The sequence below is a fragment of the Rhinoraja longicauda genome, chromosome 34 (genome assembly GCF_053455715.1).
Source record: "Rhinoraja longicauda isolate Sanriku21f chromosome 34, sRhiLon1.1, whole genome shotgun sequence".
In the NCBI taxonomy this organism is placed as follows: domain Eukaryota; kingdom Metazoa; phylum Chordata; class Chondrichthyes; order Rajiformes; family Arhynchobatidae; genus Rhinoraja; species Rhinoraja longicauda.
Genome location: NC_135986.1, coordinates 5,790,950 through 5,811,016, shown reverse-complemented (window position 1 = coordinate 5,811,016; position 20,067 = coordinate 5,790,950). Strand labels below are relative to the sequence as shown.

Here is a 20,067-nt window from a genome sequence, read left to right as displayed (position 1 = left end):
CGAAACGTATAAGATTGTTAAGGGGTTGGACACGCTAGAGGCAGGAAACATGTTCCCGATGTTGGGGGAGTCCAGAACCAGGGGCCACACACAGTTTAAGAATAAGGGGTAAGGCCGTTTAGAACGGAGACGAGGAAAAACTTTTTCAGTCAGAGAGTTGTGAATCTGTGGAATTCTCTGCCTCAGAAGGCAGTGGAGGCCAATTCTCTGAATGCATTCAAGAGAGAGCTGGATAGAGCTCTTAAGGATAGCGGAGTCAGGGGATATGGGGAGAAGGCAGGAACGGGGTACTGATTGAGAATGATCAACCATGATCACATTGAATGGCGGTGCGTACAGGCTCGAAGGGCTGAATGGCCTCCTCCTGCACCTAATGTCTATTGTCTATAAAGCACTTTGAATTGCCATTACCGTATGAAATGTGCCGTATAAATAAACTCGCCCTGCTCTGGGCAAGAGACTCTGTGCGTCTACCCGATCTGTCCCTGTCGTGATTTTGTACACCTCCACAAGATCGCCCCTCATCCTCCTGCGCTCCAAGGAATAGAGTCCCAGCCTGCCCCAACCTCTCCCTGTAGCTCAGGCCCCTCGAGTCCTGGCAACGTCCCCGTAAATCTGGACATGCCAAGATGGTGGAGCTGGTGTGTGGCTAGCGAGTTCCACCTGTTGTGTTGCTTTTCCATTTCAGCTGAATCGAATGGACTACACGGAGATCACAGTCGACCAAAAGTTCCACCGTCACTTGATAGGAAAGAATGGCACCAACAGTAAGTCCAATACAATACAATACCATGTGGCGCAGCGGTAGAGTTGCCGCCTTACAGCGAATGCAGCGCCGGAGACCCGGGTTCCATCCCGACTACGGGCGCCGTCTGTACGGAGTTTGTACGTTCTCCCCGTGACCTGCGTGGGTTTTCTCCGAGATCTTCGGTTTCCTCCCACACTCCAAAGACGTGCAGGTTTGTAGGTTAATTGGCTGGGCAAATGTAAAAATTGTCCCTAGTGGGTGTAGGATAGTGTTAGTGTGCGGGGATCGCTGGGCGGCACGGACCCGGTGGGCCGAAGGGCCTGTTTCCGCGCTGTATCTCTAACTCTAAATCTTTATTGTCATTGTACAGGGGTACAACGAGATTGGGAATGTGCCTCCCATACGATGCAATAAATTAATTAGCTAGTCAGTATTAATTTAAACAACCCAATGAAACAAATTAGAAACAGTTTTTAGACAGAATAAAGTGCAAGTCGATCTGTGCCGGTTCACTGTGCGATGTGACCATCCGGCTCAGCAGGACCGGTTCATGGCAGCTATGGCCCTGGGGATGAACCTGTTCCTGAGTCAGGAGGTGCGGGCGTAGAAGGCCTTGTATCGTCTGCCCGATGGTAGAAGTTCGAACAGACTGTTGCAGGGGTGTGAAGAGTCTTTGTGGATGCTGGTGGCTTTTCTGAGGCATCGTGTGTTGTAGATGCCCTCCAAGGCTGGTAGCTGTGTTCCGATGGTCCTCTGAGCTCTATGGACTACCCGCTGAAGAGCTCTCCTCTCTGCCTCCGTGCAGCTGAGGTACCACACAGGGATGGCATGCGTTAGGATGCTCTCTGTGGTGCAGGGGTAGAAGGTCGTCAGCAGCTGTTGGGGCAGACCAGACTTCTTCAGTGTTCTCGGGTAGAACAGTCGTTGCTGTGCCTTCTTGACCAGCGCAGCGGTGTTATTGGACCATGTTAGGTCCTCCGAAATGTGAGTGCCCAGAAACTTGAAGCTGGACACTCTCTCCACACTGTCCCCGTTGATAGAGATCGGGGCATATTCCCCGTTGTGTGACCTACGGAAGTTGACGATCAACCTCCTTGGTCTTGGTGGTATTTAGGGACAGGTTGATAGGTGTGTCCACGTAGGAACCACAGATACTTCTATCTATCTGTATCTATATACCAAAACTCTCTATATACTAAAACTCAGTCTAAAGAAGGGTCTCGACCCGAAACGTCACCCATTCCTTCTCTCCTGAGATGCTGCCTGACCCGCTGAGTTACTCCAGCACTCTGTGAAACGTCACCTGTCCATTCTCTCCAGAGATGCTGCCTGACCCGCTGAGTTACTCCAGCACTCTGTGACTCCTCCTAATCATGCTATCCTGACCACGCACTCTTTATATTCATGGAGTCCCACTGCACGGAAACAGGCTCTTCGGCCCACTGAGTCCACGCCGACCAGCGATCCCCGCACACTAACACTATCCTACACCCTATCAGTTAACGATTGTAGATGATCAGCCATGATCACAATGAATGGCGGTGCTGCCTCGAAGGGCCGAACGGCCTCCTCCTGCACCTGTTTTCTATGTTTCTATACCCACTAGGGACATTCTTTTTACAATTATACCGAGCCAATTAACCTACACACCTGCACGACTTTGGAGTGTGGGAGGAAACCGAAGATCTTGGAGAAAACTCACGGGGAGAACGTACAAACTCCGTACAGACGGCGCCCGTAGTCGGGATGGAACCCGGGTCTCCGGCGCTGCATTCGCTGTAAGGCGGCAACTCTACCGCCGCGCCACCGTGACCGCGCTACATTAGATAGATCCGTATCCATGAGTCTAAAGTTTAATATCCTGTGCATGTAATCGTTCAAGTGTCTGGTAGAAGTCCCCCGATATTTATTCACTTCCCCTTAAAAAGATTCTGCTTTTGGCCGATGTTTCCAACAATTAAATGTCTGGCTCCTAAACGCGGGGGAAAAAAAAAACGTTCCCCTAACGTCCCACGTCTGTGGTGATCGAGAGCTGATGTCGGTTGTGTCTCCTCTTAAGGCAGGCACTAGAACGACGTTTAAAAGACATTTCGAAGGTATTTATTCACAAAATGCTGGAGTAACTCAGCGGGTCAGGCAGCATCTCGGGAGAGAAGGAATGGGCGACGTTTCGGGTCGAGACCCTCCTTCAGACCGATGTCAGGGGGGCGGGACAAAGGAAGGATATAGGTGGAGACAGGAAGATAGAGGGAGAACTGGGGAGGGGGGGGAAGAGAGGGACAGAGGAACTATCTAAAGTTGGAGAAGTCGATGTTCATACCGCTGGGCTGCAAGCTGCCCAGACGAAATATGAGGTGCTGTTCCTCCAATTTCCGGTGGGCCTCACTATGGCACTGGAGGAGGTCCATGACAGAAAGGACAGACTGGGAGTGGGAGGGGGAGTTGAAGTGCTCAGCCACCGGGAGATCAGATTGGTTAAGGCGGACTGAGCGCAGGTGTTCAACGAAGCGATCGCCGAACCTGCGCTTGGTCTCGCCGATGTAAATAAGTTGACACCTGGAGCAGCGGATGCAATAGATGAGGTTGGAGGAGGTGCAGGTGAACCTCTGTCTCACCTGGAAAGACTGTTTGGGTCCTTGGATGGAGTCGAGGGGGGAGGTAAAGGGACAGGTGTTGCATCTCGTGCGGTTGCAGGAGAAAGTGCCCGGGGTTGGGGTGGTTTGGGTGGAGAAGGGACGAGTGGACCAGGGAGTTACGGAGGGAACGGTCTCTGCGGAACGCAGAGAGGGGAGGGGATGGGAAGATGTGGCCAGTGGTGGGGCCCCGTTGTAGGTGACGGAAATGTTGGCGGATGATTTGTCCAAGACACTTGGACAGGTTGATGGATAGGAAGCACGTAAAGGTATATGAGCCAAACGCAGGCAGGTGGGACTAGCCTCGTCAATCATCGAGGCGAGTATGACTGACCTCTCCATAGGGTGAGGACACTGTGCGTGACTTTGTTTAACGTGCACAGACGGCCACCACACGGTCCTTGACAGACCTGGGTCAGGATCCAGTGGCGTGGAGTCCAAGACGACCGGGGACCCTTTTCTGCTGCGGCCTTCATCCACCCGCCTTCCCAGCCGTTGTGACGCTCCACTAAAGTCAGCCGTCCTCCCTCCGCCTGTTCCACCGTTGAGGTCTTGGTTGGATCGCTCTTTGTCAGGGACCTCCCCCTCGACCGTACCGCCACGGGTGACCCGACCAGGAACGCAACTCCAGACGGCATCGCCCTCAGGATCTCAGGACCACACGAGCTTCTCCACCGCCACAAGGTGACCATCCATGGAGAAGTGGACTCGCCTAGAAGGTTGGCATGGGCAAGTTGGGCCAATAGACAATAGGTGCAGGAGGAGGCCATTCGGCCCTTCGAGCCTGTACGCACCGCCATTCAACGTGATCATGGCTGGTCATTCTCAATCAGTACCCCGTTCCTGCCTTCTCCCCATACCCCCTGACTCCGCTATCCTTAAGAGCTCTATCTGGCTCTCTCTTGAATGCATTCAGAGAATTGGCCTCCACTGCCTTCTGAGGCAGAGAATTCCACAGATTGACAACTCTCTGACTGAAAAAGTTTTTCCTCATCTCCGTTCTAAATTGCCTACCCCTTATTCTTAAACTGTGTGGCCCCTGGTTCTGGACTCCCCCAACATTGGGAACATGTTTCCTGCCTCTAACGTGTTCAACCCCTTAATAATCTTATACGTTACGATAAGATCCCCTCTCATCCTTCTAAATTCCAGGTATTTATTCACAAAATGCTGGAGTAACTCAGCATTTTCTGAATAAATACCTTCGATTTGTACCAGCATCTGCAGTTATTTTCTTATACCTCTAAACTCCAGTGTATACAAGCCCAGTCGCTCCAGTCTTTCAACATACGACAGTCCCGCCATCCCGGGAATTAACCTGGTGAACCTACGCTGCACGCCCTCAATAGCAAGGGCAATAGCAAATAGGGAGGGAGGGCGAGGGGGGAGGGAGGGAGGGAGGGAGGGAGTGAGAGGGAGGGAGGGAGGGAGGGAGGGAGGGAGGGAGGGAGGGAGGGAGGGAGGGAGGGAGGGAGGGGGGGGGGAGGGAGGGAGAGGGGGGAGGGAGGGAGAGGGGGGAGGGAGGGCGAGAAGGGAGGGAGGAGTGGGGGAGGAGGGAGTGGGGGCGGAGGAGGGAGGGGGCGAGGGGGGAGGGAGGGATGGGGAAAGGGAGGGGGAGGGAGGGAGGGGGCGAGGGAGTTCGAGGGAGGGGGGAGTGGGGGAGGAGGGAGTGGGGGAGCTGCACCAATACAGGAGTGGTTTAGGCCCAACGGGTCCACTTGGTCTAGTGTCGATCACAAGAGACATGATACATTTGAACAAAGGGATGGTCTTAAACGGCTGGATAGCCTTCCACTCTGCACAACAAAGCACGTTGGCAAGTTGGGCCAAGGGCCCTGTCCCGGCAGTGAAGTCTGAAGTAAATTTTGCTGATGGCTTTTGCTATTTTGTCTTCCCCTGCCCCCCCCTCCCTCTTCCTCAACCCCACCTTCTCCCCCGCTCCCATCAGTTAACCGCATCAAGGAGCAGTACAAAGTGTCCGTCCGCATCCCGCCAGACAACGAGAAGAGCCACCTCGTGCGGATCGAGGGAGAGCCGCAGGGCGTCCAGCTGGCCAAGAAGGAACTGCTCGAGATGGTGATCAGGATGGTAACCTTGGCTTTCTGCTTCCTCCAACCCTCAGAGCCAAACCTTTCCCTTCAAATGTCCCCCTTTTTGCTCCAGTTGAGCTTTAGAGAAACAGGCCCTTGGATCGGCGGGCAACAAAAACTTTTCGCTGTGCAGAGAAAACAGAAAATAGGTGCAGGAGGAGGCCATTCGGCCCTTCGAGCCTGTACGCACCGCCATCCATTGTGATCATCCACAATCAGTAACCCATGCCTGCCTTACATAGAAAACATAGAAAATAGGTGCAGGAGGAGGCCATTCAGCCCTTCGAGCCTGCACGCACCGCCATCCATTGTGATCATGGCTGATCATCCACAATCAGTAACCCGTGCCTGCCTTACATAGAAAACATAGAAAATAGGTGCAGGAGTAGGCCATTCGGCCCTTCGAGCCTGCACCGCCATTCAATATGATCATGGCTGATCAATATGATCATGGCTGATCAATATGATCATGGCTGATCAATATGATCATGGCTGATCATTATTCTCCCCATATCCCTTGATTCCGCTAGCCCCTAGAGCTCTATCTAACTCTCTCTTAAATCCATCCAGTGATTCGGCCTCCACTGCCCTCTGTGGCAGAGAGTTCCACAAATTCACAACTTTCTGGGTGAAAATTATTTTTCTCACCTCAGTTTTAAATGGCCTCCCCTTTATTCTTAGACTGTGTGTGTGTGTGGCCCCTGGTTCTGGACTCCCCCCAACATTGGGAACATTTTTCCAGCATCTAGCTTGTCCAGTCCTTTCGTAATTTTATACGTTCCTATAAGATCCCCCTCTCTTTCCTTCTAAACTCCAGTGAATACAAACAAGCCCAGTCTTTCCAATCTTTCCTCGTGTGACAGTCCCGCCATCCCGGGGATTAACCTGGTGAACCCACGCTGCACTGCCTCAATAGCAAGGACGTCCTTCCCCAAATTACCTCGGTACATGTAACAATAAACTGAACCCAACTCGGCGCTAGTTCAATGGTACTATATTGGCACATGTACAGTGAAATCCATTTTTGTACGCAGTTCAGCCCAAGTACACATAAGCACTCAGATACATCTTAGATAAGCATCTCAGTTACAGTGCAAATGTACAGCAGTCGTACTCTGAGACTGTATGCAAGGAATGGAGAGATGTGGATTAGTTGTTGGGTTGAGTATAGAAGTTGGGATGTAATGTTAAAATTGTACAGGGCATTGGTGAGGCCGAATCTGGAGTATGGCGTGCAGTTCTGGTCGCCAAATTATAGGAAGGATGTCGACAAAATGGAGAGGGTACAGAGGAGATTTACTAGAATGTTGCCTGGGTTTCAGCACTTAAGCTACAGAGAGAGGTTGAACAGGTTGGGTCTTTATTCTTTGGAGCGTAGAAGGTTGAGGGGGGGACTTGATAGAGGTTTTTAAAATTTTGAGAGGGACGGACAGAGTTGACGTGGGTAGGCTTTTCCCTTTGAGAGTGGGGAAGATTCCAACAAGGGGACATAGCTTCAGAATTGAGGGACAACGGTTTAGGGGTAACATGAGGGGGAACTTCTTTACTCAGAGGGTGGTGGCTGTATGGAATGGGCTTCCGGTGGAAGTGGTGGAGGCTGGCTCGGTTTTATTATTTAAGAGTAAATTGGATAGGTATATGGATAGGAGGGGATTAGAGGGTTATGGTCTGAGTGCAGGTAGATGAGACTAGGTCAGGGAGAATGGTCGGCGTAGACTGGTAGGGCCGAACGGGCCTGTTTCCGTGCTGTAGTTGTTATATGGTTATATGGTTATTAGTTCAGGTTACTTTAGTCTAAAGGTGCATCAAGGAAACAGGCCCATTGGCCAGCCGAGTCCACACCGCCCAGTGGCTTGGGCAGCATCTGTGGAGAACGTGGATGGGTGGCGTTTTGGGTCGCTACCCTTCCTCAGACTGATCGGCCTGAAGAAGGGTCACGACCTGGAACGTCACCTACCCATGTTCTCCGGCGATGCTGCGTTACTCCAGCTCTTTGGTTTCGTTGAGTTTCGTTTAGCCCTTCGGCCCACCGAGTCCGCACCGACCAGCGACCCCCCACACACTGAGCACTATCCCACACACGCTAAGGAAATTTTACAATTACGCCAAGCCAATTAAGGGCGGCACCCTGTCGCAACGGTAGAGTTGCCGCCTTACAGTTGGAGAACCGGGTTCGATCCCGACCACGGGCGCCGCCTGTACGGAGTTTGCACGTCCTCCCCGTGACCTGCGTTGGTTTTTCTCCGAGATCTTCGGTTTCCTCCCACACTCCAAACACGTGCAGGTTTGTAGGCTAGTTGGCTTGGTATAAATGTAAAAATTGTCCCTAGTGGGTGTAGGATAGTGTTAATGTGCGGGGATCGCTGGGCGGAGCGGACCCGGTGGGCCGAAGGGCCTGTTTCCGCGCTGTATCTCTAAACTAAACTAAAATTAACCTACAAACCTGTATGTCAAGTCAAGTCAAGTCAATTTTATTTGTATAGCACATTTAAAAACAACCCACGTTGACCAAAGTGCTGTCCATCAGTTCAGGTACTAAGAAACGAACATACAATGGCACACAAACATAACAGCACATACATAAACAGTTCACAGCGCCCCCTCAGAGGGCCTCAAACGCTAGGGAGTAGAAATAGGTTTTGAGCCTGGACTTAAAGGAGTGGTTGGAGGGGGCAGTTCTGATGGGGAGAGGGACGATGTCCACAGTCTAGGAGCTGCAACCGCAAAAGCGCGGTCACCCCTGAGCTTAAGCCTAGACCGCGGGATAGTCAGTAGCCCCAAGTCGGCCGACCTGAGGGACCTGGAGATAGAGTGGTGGGTTAGAAGATTTTTGATATGGGGGGGCAAGCCCGTTTAGGGCTTTGTATGTGAATAGGAGGGTCTTTGTGAGGGGATCGCTGGTCGGCGTGGAGCCGGTGAGCCGAGAGGGCCTGTTTCCACGCTGTATCTCTAAACCAAACTAAAATTAACCCCTACAAACCTGTATGTCGGTGTCTTCATTTTTTGACTGTCAACCGTGTTAACTTTGTTGCTTTTGCGTTACTTTCTTGTCACAAGGAAAACGAGAGGACAAAGGACCTGATTATTGAACAGCGCTTGCATCGGTCCATCATCGGCCAGAAGGGGGAGAAGATCAAAGAGGTCCGTGACAAGTTTCCTGAGGTACGATCATCCCGTGGCCACTTCCCCCATTGAGACCCCACCGCCTGTCTTTGAGAGCCACTTGGGCTAACCTGGTCTCTTTCAGCCAAAGATACTAGAGGAGCAAGACTCCGTGTAAATCGCCTCTACTGAAGTGTAGTCCGCAAAGGAGCATGATGGCCGCCATTTTATTAAGGCAAACCCCGCCATTTTAGTAGGCAAACCCTGCCATTTTAGTAAGGCAAACCCCGCCATTTTAGTAAAGCAAACCCCGCCATTCTAGTAGACAAACCCTGCCATTTTAGTAAGGCAAACCCCGCCATTCTAGTAGACAAACCCTGCCATTTTAGTAAGGCAAACCCCGCCATTCTAGTAGACAAACCCCGCCATTCTAGTAGACAAACCCTGCCATTTTAGTAAGGCAAACCCCGCCATTCTAGTAGACAAACCCCGCCATTCTAGTAGACAAACCCTGCCATTTTAGAAAGGCAAACCCCGCCATTTTAGTAGGCAGACCCCGCCATTTTAGTAGGCAAACCCCGCCATTTTAGTAAGCAAAACCCACCATACGCTCTGCCTCTCGTAGTGTAATCAGTGTTTTGGGGGAACATATGTGTGACGATACCATAAAAATGCAGAATATATCTCATCTATCAACTCACAGATTTTTGTTGTTTTTCTTTTTAAATGTTTCTGCCATTTTCTGCCCACTAAAATGGCGCCATGACGTACGACGGTTTTTAGGGTCGAGTGGTCTATCTTGCTCCTCTAGTATCTTTGCTTTCAGCCCACAACCATGGAACGTACAAACTCCGTACAGACGGCGCCCGCAGTCGGGGTGGAACCCGGGTCTCCGGCGACGCATTCGCTGTAAGGCGGCAACTCTACCGCCGCGCCACCGTGACCACTGCCTGGAAACAGGCCCCTCGGCCCAACTTGCCCACACCGGCCAACATGTCCCAGCTACACTAGTCCCACCTGCCCGCGCTTGGCCCATATCCCTCCAAACCTGTCCTATCCATGTGATAGACACAAAAAAGCTGGAGTAACTCAGCGGGACAGGCAGCATCTTTGGAGAGAATGAACGGGTGACGTTTCGGGTCGAGACCCTTCTTCAGACATTTCATCTGGCCTGTCCATGCACCTGTCCAACTGTTTCTTAAACGTTGGGATAGTCCCAGCCTCAACTACCTCCTCCGGCAGCTCGTTCCATACACCCACCACCCTCTGTGTGAAAAATATACCCCTCAGATTCCTATTAAATAGTTTCCCCTTCACCTTGAACCTATGTCCTCTGGTCCTCGATTCCCCTACTCTGGGCAAGAGACTCTACCCGATCTATTCCTCTCATGATTTTGTACACCTCTATAAGATCACCCCTCATCCTCCTGCGCTCCAGGGAATAGAGTCCCAGCCTGCTCAACCTCTCCCTGTAGCTCACACCCTCTAGTCCTGGCAACGTCCTCGTAAATCTTCTCTGAACCCTTTCGAGCTTGACAATGTCTTTCCTGTAACGCGGTGCCCAGAACTGAACACCGTATTCCAAATGCGGTCTCACCAACTGTTCAATAGACAATAGACAATAGGTGCAGGAGTAGGCCATTCAGCCCTTCGAGCCAGCACCGCCATTCAATGCGATCATGGCTGATCACTATCAATCAGTACCCCGTTCCTGCCTTCTCCCCATACCCCCTGACTCCGCTATCCTTAAGAGCTCTATCCAGCTCTCTCTTGAAAGCATCCAACGAACTGGCCTCCACTGCCTTCTGAGGCAGAGAATTCCACACCTTCACCACCCTCTGACTGAAAAAGTTCTTCCTCATCTCCGTTCTAAATGGCCTACCCCTTATTCTCAAACTGTGGCCCCTTGTTCTGGACTCCCCCAACATTGGGAACATGTTATCTGCCTCTAATGTGTCCAATCCCCTAATTATCTTATATGTTTCAATAAGATCCCCCCTCATCCTTCTAAATTCCAGTGTATACAAGCCCAATCGCTCCAGCCTTTCAACATACGACAGTCCCGCCATTCCAGGAATTAATCTAGTGAACCTACGCTGCACGCCCTCAATAGCAACCTTTCCCCCTTCACACAAAACCCGTGTCCTCTGGCACTCGATTCCCCTACTCTGGGCAAGAGACTCTGTGCATCTCCCCGATCTGTTCCTCTCAGGTGATGATCAACTTCCCAGACCCAGCACAGAAGAGCGACATTGTTCAGCTGCGTGGCCCGAAAAACGAGGTGGAGAAATGCAGCAAGTTCCTCCAGAAAGTCATCGCTGATTTGGTGAGTGTTTTGGTTTTTGTTTAACCAAAAATAATTTGGTTATTTTTGTTTAACCAAAACTAATAAATAATTATTATTTTAATAATTAAATAATAATATTATTATTATTAATAATAATTATATTATATTACATTATATTAATGATATTAATGTAATATAATAATATATTGTATATATATAATATATATATATAATATAGTATAAGAAAATAACTGCAGATGCTGGTACAAATCGAAGGTATTTATTCACAAAATGCCGGAGTAACTCAGCGGGTCAGGCAGCATCTCGGGAGAGAAGGAATGGGTGACGTTTCGGGTCGAGACCCTTCTTCAGACTGATGTCAGGGGGGGGCGGGACAAAGGAAGGATATAGGTGGAGACAGGAAGATAGAGGGAGAACTGGGAAGGAGGAGGGGAAGAGAGGGACAGAGGAACTATCTAAAGTTGGAGAAGTCGATGTTCATACCGCTGGGCTGCAAGCTGCCCCGGCGAAATATGAGGTGCTGTTCCTCCAATTTCCGGTGGGCCTCACTATGGCACTGGAGGAGGCCCATGACAGAAAGGTCAGACTGGGAATGGGAGGGGTAGTTGAAGTGCTCAGCCACCGGGAGATCAGTTTGGTCAGTGCGGACTGAGCGAAGGTGTTGAGCGAAGCGATCGCCGAGCCTGCGCTTGGTCTCGCCGATATAAATAAGTTGACATCTGGAGCAGCGGATGCAATAGATGAGGTTGGAGGGGGTGCAGGTGAACCTCTGTCTCACCTGGAAAGACTGTTTGGGTCCTTGGATGGAGTTGAGGGGGGTTGATCAGGCCCCGACTTGCGTCCCAGCAGCAACTGCCCACGGATCAGCCCTCTTCATCCAAAGCCACCTAGTGGCTTTCTCTGCGGCTTCGCTTGCGGATTGAATGGCCCTCTTCTTTGCCAGCCCCGTAATGCCCAGCTGGTCGAGGACTTTGCAGAGTGAGCGTCCCGCAAAGCCTCCGCAGCCCACCTCTACGGGTTCATAGCGTGTCGTCCAGCCGCCATCCCGGCACATCTCCGCCAGCTCCCGGTACTTTGCGCCTTTCCTCCCATTTGCTTCTTCCATACGCTCTTCCCAGGGCACTGTCAGCTCCAGAACGATCAGCTGCTTCGTCACCTCGGAGGTGATGATCGTGTTTGCCCAGATCGACGTGCAGCTGCCAGTCAGCGGGCGTGTGGAGGAGGCCCGCCCTTGTTTTTGGTTGTGACAAAAGTGATGAGGAAGAACTTTTTCAGTCAGAGAGTGGTGAAGGTGTGGAATTCTCTGCCTCAGAAGGCAGTGGAGGCCAGTTCGTTGGATGCTTTCAAGAGCGAGCTGGATAGAGCTCTTAAGGATAGCGGAGTGAGGGGGTACGGGGAGAAGGCAGGAACGGGGTACTGATTGAGAGTGATCAGCCATGATCGCATTGAATGGCGGTGCGTACGGGCTCGAAGGGCTGAATGGCCTCCTCCTGCACCTATTGTCTATTGTCTATTGATTGATTTCTTCGGGGCATGGTGGTGTTTGCTGTTATTATATATTATAAATAATATGGCAGCATCTCTGGAGAGACGGAGTGGGTGACGTTTCGGGTCGAGGCCCTTCTTCAGACTGAAAATATCTACTTTTCGTTTCATCATCATATCATCATATATATATACAGCCGGAAACAGGTCTTTTCGTCCCACCAAGTCCGTGCCGCCCAGCGATCCCCGTACATTAACACTATCCTACACCCACTAGGGACAATTTTTTTCCATTGACAATGGTAGACATCTCCAGTGCTTCTTAAATGCTGTGGGTTTATTTCCTGTTTCTATGCTGTATCCCTAATCTCTAAACTAAGCAACTTGGCTTGGTAAAATTGTAAATTATATCATATATACAGCCGGAAACAGGCCTTTTCGGCCCTCCAGGTCCGTGCCGCCCAGTGATCCCCGTACATTAACACTATCCTACACCCACTAGGGACAATTTTTTTATTACATTTACCCAGCCAATTAACCTACATACCTGTACGTCTTTGGAGTGAGTGTCCCGAGTGAGTGTAGGATTGTGTTAGTATGCGGGGATCGCTGGGCGGCACGGACCCGGTGGGCCGAAGGGCCTGTTTCCGCGCTGTATCTCTAAACCAAATATATATTATATTTGTAACACTTATTATTTTAAGTGTTATTTAAAATAATACTTTATTATTATTATTATTTTAATAATTATTATTTTTATTATTAAATAATAATAATAATAATAATAATAATAATAATATTATATTATATTGATATTAGTATAATATAATAATATATTATATATATAATATATATATATAATATATTATTATATTATATTAATATCAATATAATATAATATTTAAGTGTAATAAGTGTTACACTTATTAATAAGTGTAATAAGTGTAACACTTATTATTTTAAGTGTTATTTAAAATAATACTTTATTATTATTATTATTTAAAGAATAATTATTTTTATTATTAAATAATAATAATAATAATAATAATATTATATTATATTGATATTAGTATAATATAATAATATATTATATATATAATATATATATATATAATATATTATTATATTATATTAATATCAATATAATATTATATTATTATTATTATTATTATTTAATAATAAAAATAATTATTCTTTAAATAATAATAATAATAAAGTATGATTTTAAATAACACTTAAAATAATAAGTGTAACACTTATTACACTTAAATAAGTGTAAATACACTTACACAATAAATGTATGTCATAATCATACAAAAATGATATGTATAATACCAGACAATACAAACAAACCCACCGCCATAATTAGTGTCCCGTATTAGCCGGGACACCCTGTATTTTGGGCTAAATTGGCTTCTGAGGGGTAACCTTGTCCACACAGAGGGTGGTGGGTGTATGGAACGAGCTGCCGGAGGAGGTAGATTTTTTTATATTTTAGATTTGGATTTAGAGATACAGCGCGGAAACAGGCCCTTCGGCCCACCGAGTCCGCGCCGCCCAGCGATCCCCGCACACACTAACACTATCCCACACACACTAGGGACGATTTTTACATTTACCCAGTCAATTAACCTACATACATACCTGTACGTCTTTGGAGTGTGGGAGGAAACCGAAGATCTTGGAGAAAACCCACGGGGAGAACGTACAAACTCCGTACAGACGGCGCCCGTAGTCAGGATCGAACCTGAGTCTCCGGCGCTGCATTCGCTGTAAGGCAGCAACTCTACCGCTGCGCCACCGTGACGCCCAGGTAGTTGAGGCTGGGACTATCCCAGCGTTTAGGAAACAGTTAGACAGGTACATGGATAGGACGGGTTTGCAGGGATATGGGCCAAACGCGGACTAGTGCAGCTGGGACATGTTGGCCGGGGTGGGCAAATGGGGCCGAAGGGCCTGCTTGCTCGCTGTATCTCTTTCGGAGATTCGGAGGGGGAGTAGAAACTGGGGCTCTGGTGAGTGGAAGGAATAGTAGCAAACATCGTCGGATGATAGCAGCAAATATCGTCCGAAGATAGCAGCAAACATCTTCTGATGAGCCTCAGACCAACTCATCGAATGGCTTGGGACAGTCGGAGTGTTACTGGACTGCGAATCCTTGGTTAGTCAGCCCACATCTGTAGAGGGGGGGAAAGTTGAGTTATAACATTCCTTGTCACAGTCACTCACCCAAAACATTTAAGTGCAGGAAGGAACTGCAGATGCTGGTTTATTCCAAAGATAGGCACAAAATGCTGGAGTAACTTGGTCACGGTGGCGCGGCGGTAGAGTTGCCGCCTTACAGCGAATGCGTCGCCGGAGACCCGGGTTCCATCCCGACCGCTGGCGCCGTCTACGAGTTTGCACGTTCTCCCCGTGATCTGCGTGGGTTTTCTCCGACATCTTCGGTTTCCTCCCACACTCCAAAGACGTGCGGGTTTGTAGGTTAATTGTCTTGGTATAAATGTAAACATTGTCCCTAGTGGGTGTAGGATAGTGTTAGTGTGTGGGGATCGCTGGTCGGCGCGGACCCGGTGGGCCGAAGGGCCTGTTTCAGTAGGGCTATTGAGGGCGTGCAGCGTAGGTTTACTAGGTTAATTCCCGGGAATGGCGGGACTGTCATATGTTGAAAGACTGGAGCGGCTGGGCTTGTATACACTGGAATTTAGAAAGATGAGAGGGGATCTTATTGAAACGTATAAGATTATTAAGGGGTTGGACACGTTAGAGGCAGGAAACATGTTCCCAATGTTGGGGGAGTTCAGAACCAGGGGCCACAGTTTAAGAATAAGATCTAGCGTGTCCAATCCCTTAATAATCTTATATGTTTCAATAAGATCCCCTCTCATCCTTGTAAATTCCAGTGTATACAAGCCTAGTCGCTCCAGTCATTCAACATATGACAGTCCCGCCATTCCGGGAATTAACCTAGTGAACCTACGCTGCACGCCCTCATTAGCACTACTGAAACAGGCCCTTCGGTCCACCGGGTCTGTGCTGACCAGCATTCCCCGCACACTAACACTATCCTACACCCACTAGGGACAATTTTTACATTTAGAACGGAGATGAGGAAATACTTTTTCACTCAGAGAGTTGTAAATCTGTGGAATTCTCTGCCTCAGAAGGCAGTGGAGGCCAATTCTCTGGATGCTTTCAAGAGAGAGCTAGATAGAGCTCTTAATGATAGCGGAGTCAGGGGGTATGGGGAGAGGGCAGGAACGGGGTACTGATTGAGAATGATCAGCCATGATCACATTGAATGGTGGTGCTGGCTCGAAGGGCCGAATGGCCTCCTCCTGCACCTATTGTTTATTGTCTATTTTCCACGCTGTGTCTCTTAACTAAACTCAGCAGGACAGGCAGCATCTCTGGAGAAAGGGAAGAGGTGACATTTTGGGATTGGGTGCCAATGGTGGAGTAATTTAGTATGGGTCAGTCAGTGGTTATGGGGAGACGGGGTTGAGAGGGATAGATGGATCACAATTGAATGGCGGAGTAGACTCGATGGGCCGAATGGCCTAATTCTACTCGTGGGAACCTTTGAGCTTGTGAGAGGCGGAGAGAATAAAAGGAGTGAGGGGAGAGAAAGAAATGGAAAAGGGGGAGAGAGAAAAGGAGTCAAGAATGTCAGGCAGAAAATGCTGGCGTGACTCAGCGGGTCAGGCAGCGTCTCTGCACGGTGGCGCAGCGGTAGAGTCGCCGCCTTACAGCGAATGCAGCGCCGGAGACTCAGGTTCGATCCTGACTACGGGCGCCGTCTGTGCGGAGTTTGCACGTTCTCCCCGTGACCCGCGTGGGTTTTCTCCGAGATCTTCGGTTTCCTCCCACACTCCAAAGACGTGCGGGTTTGTAGGTTAATTGACTGGGTAATATGTAAAAATTGTCCCTAGTGTGTGTGGGATAGTGTTAGTGTGCGGGGATCGCTGGTCGGCGCGGACCCGGTGGGCCGAAGGGCCTGTTTCCACGCTGTATCTCTACATCTAAATCTAAAAAATCTGGAGGAAAGGAATGGGTGACGTTTCGAGTCTGAAGACGGTCGTGAGCCAAAACGTCACCAATTCCTTTTCCTCCAGAAATGCTGCCCGACCCGCGGAGATACGCCCAACATTTTGGGCCAATCGCCCGAAACGTTCATTTTGTTCCTCTTTTGTGATAATGACGCACTTCGGTTCGCACGGTAGGGGAGCAATCCGGAACAATCCGGTCCACCTAAACGGTTCCACCGCCCGTCCATTTCCTTCCACGGAGGCTGACTGACACGCTGAGTTCTTCCGGCGGTTAATTTTTTTTACTCGGGATTCATGTTCATTGGTTCTCAGAGCAGAATTGGCCCATCGAGTCCACTCCGCCATTCAATCACGGCTGATCTGTCTCTCTCCCTCTCAACCCCATTCTCCTGCCTTCTCCCCACAACCCCTGACACCCGCACTAATCGGGAACTCCACCTTCAAAATATCCACTGACTTGTGGCCTCCACAGCCGTCTGTGGCAAAGAATCCCACAGATTCACCGCCCTCTGACTGAACAAATTCCTCCTCATCTCCATTCCAAAAGGAACGTCCTTTAATTCTGAGGCTGTGCCCTCTGGTCCTAGACTCTCCCACTAGTGGAAACATCCTCCCCACATCCACTCTATCCAGGCCCCTCACTATTCTGTACGTTTCAATGAGGTCCCTCCTCATCCTTCTAAACTCCAGCGAGTACCGGCCCCAGTGCCGTCCAACGAGATAGGTTCTTGTAAACCTCCTCTGGACCCTCTCCAGAGCCAGCACGTCCTTCCTCAGATACGGGGCCCAATTCTGCTCGCAAAACTCCAAATGCGGCCTGACCAGGGCCTTGTAGAGCCTCAGCATTACATCCCTGCTTTTATATTGTTCGCCTCTCAAAATAAAGGCCAGCATTTCGTTTGCCTTCCTCACTACCGGTTCGACTTGCAAACTGAACTGTCCCAGCACTCCCAAGTCCCCTTGCCCACCCCCCCCCGTTCGCCAGCGGTCCCGAGCGTGCCCTCCCGAGACGATGCGTGTGACGGGCCGAGCACTGCTGCTCTAACGCTCCTCGTCCTTCACAGATCGAGAACAGCTACTCCGTCTCCATCCCCATCTTCAAGCAGTTCCACAAGAACATCATCGGCAAAGGAGGAGCCAACATCAAAAAGGTACAGCCCTTGCCCAATGGTTTGTGTTTGTGTACAACTAGGGTCGCCAACTGTCCCGTATTAGCCGGGACATCCCGTATTTTGGGCTAAATTTGTTGATCCCGTGCCTTTGTCGCCCTTGTCCCTTATTAGGCCCAGGGGGCACTGTAAGCCTGGATGCTGTAGGCCCGGACACTAGGCCCGGACACTGTAGGCCAGGACACTGTAGGCCCGGACACTGTAGGCCCGGACGCTGTAGGCCCGGACGCTGTAGGCCCGGACGCTGTAGGCCCGGACGCTGTAGGCCCGGACGCTGTAGGCCCGGACGCTGTAGGCCCGGACGGTGTAGGCCCAGACGGTGTAGGCCCGGACACTGTACGCCCGGACGGTGTGGGCCCGGACACTGTAGGCCCGAACACTGTAGGCTAACGAAGTGTGTTCGGGAGGCAAGGCCGAGTGTGTTCGCCTAACGGAGGTAGCAACCCGCCTCCCGGCCAGGGCGGCCGCCATTGGTGGGGCGGGAGCACGTGGCCGCTGGCTGGGTGAGGTCACGTGGGGCGCGGGGCGGTGACGTCACCTTGTCCCTTATTTGGGAGTGAGATAGTTGGCAACCCCTATGTACAGCCCTTGCGCCGGGTACCATGTCAGGTGCAACCCTTGGCGTTTGGACGGCACGGTGGCGCAGCGGGTAGAGCTGCTGCCTCACAGCGCCGGAGACCCGGGTTCCACCCTGACTGCGGGTGCTGTCTGTGTACGGAGTTTGTACTTTCCCCCCGTGACCCCCGTGGGTTTTCTCCGGGAGCTTGCAGGAAAAATGTTCCCAATGTTTGGGGGAGTCCAGAACCAGGGGCCACACACACACAGTCTAAGAATAAAGGGGAGGCCATTTAAAACTGAGGTGAGAAGAAACTTTTTCCACCCAGAGAGTTGTGGATTTGTGGAATTCTCTGCCACAGAGGGCAGTGGAGGCCAAATCACTGGATGGATGTAAGAGAGAGTTAGATAGAGCTCTAGGGGCTAGTGGAATCAAGGGATAGGGGAAGAAGGCAGGCACGGGTTACTGATTGTGGATGATCAGCCATGATCACAATGAATGGCGGTGCGTACAGGCTCAAAGGGCTGAACGGCCTCCTCCTGCACCTATTTTCTATGTTTATGAGCTCCGGTTTTCTCTCACGTCCAAAAGACGTGCGGGGTTGCAGGTTCATTGGCTTCTGTAAAGTGTACATTGTCTTTAGTGTGTGTGGGATCGTGCTATTGTGCAGGCGATGGCTGATCGGCGCGGACTCAGTGTGCTGATGGACTTGTTTCTACGCTGCATCTCTAAAGTCTAAAGGAAAGGTTGTCAGCCAATTTGCCCTCTGTAAATTGCCCTCTCGTGCGTGTGTGGGGAGTGGATGCAAAACATGGGCGTCACGGTGGTGCAGCGGTAGAGTTGCTGCCTTACAGCGAATGCAGCGCCGGAGACTCGGGTTTGATCCTGACTACGGGCGCCGTAGTACGTTTTCCCCGTGACCTGCGTGGGTTTTCTCCGGGATCTTCCGTTTCCTCCATCACTCCAAAGACGTACAGGTATGTAGGTTAATTGACTGGGTAAATGCCAAAATTGTTCCTAATGTGTGTGTGGGATAGCGTTAGTGTGCGGGGATCGCTGGGCGGCGCGGACCCGGTGGGCCGAAGGGCCTGTTTCCGCGCTGTATCTCTAAATCTAAATCTAAAATGGAGCGGAGTGAACGGATGGTCAATGGTCGGTGTTTGCCGAAGGGCCTGTCTCCGTGCTTTGTGTCTGTAAATTAATTTTTTTAAATTCCAACATGGCCACCCTCGCCCTCTCCCGCCTTCTCCGCAGATCCGCGAGGAGACCAACACGAAGATCGACCTGCCGACGGAGAACAGCAACTCGGAGGTGATCCTGATCACGGGCAAGAAAGCAAACTGCGAGGCCGCCCGTGATCGCATCCTGTCGATCCAGCGAGAACTGGTACGCCGCGCGCCCACGTGCCCGTGCCCGCGCCCGACGGCCTCCTCGACACCGCGCGGTAACACGCCCCCTTCCTTCCTTCCTCCCGCCGACCAGCGATCGCCCCGCGCTCAAGCACGACTGGGTCACCATCCGATAAACCCATCGCGGATCGGAAATATCGTCAGTCGAAGGCGCGTTTAACACACCCGATCGATCGCGTGGCTGAGTCAAGTCACGTCAATTTTACTTGTATAGCACATTTAAAAACGACCCACGTTGACCAAAGTGCTGTACATCAGTTCAGGTGCTAAGAAACGAACATACAATGGCCCACAAACATAAGTCAAGTCAAGTCAATTTTATTTGTATAGCACATTTAAAAACGACCCACGTTGACCAAAGTGCTGTACATCAGTTCAGGGACCAAGAAACGAACATACAATGGCCCACAAACATAACAACACATACATAAACAGTTCACAGCACCCCCTCAGAGGGCCTCAAAACGCTAGGGAGTAGAAATAGGTTTTGAGCCTGGACTTAAAGGAGTGGATGGAGG

The 20,067-nt window shown here is 50.4% G+C and overlaps 1 protein-coding gene across 1 annotated transcript in view; it reads left to right on the top strand.

Annotated features, from left to right (window-relative positions):
* LOC144609719 (vigilin-like) overlaps nucleotides 1-20,067 on the top strand; it is an 84,959-nt gene that overhangs the window by 48,847 nt on the left and 16,045 nt on the right. Inside the window, 6 exon segments of the mRNA XM_078428216.1 lie at nucleotides 689-767; nucleotides 5,330-5,469; nucleotides 8,529-8,633; nucleotides 10,786-10,899; nucleotides 17,480-17,566; nucleotides 19,395-19,526. Coding sequence (XP_078284342.1) covers nucleotides 689-767; nucleotides 5,330-5,469; nucleotides 8,529-8,633; nucleotides 10,786-10,899; nucleotides 17,480-17,566; nucleotides 19,395-19,526 — 657 coding nt within the window.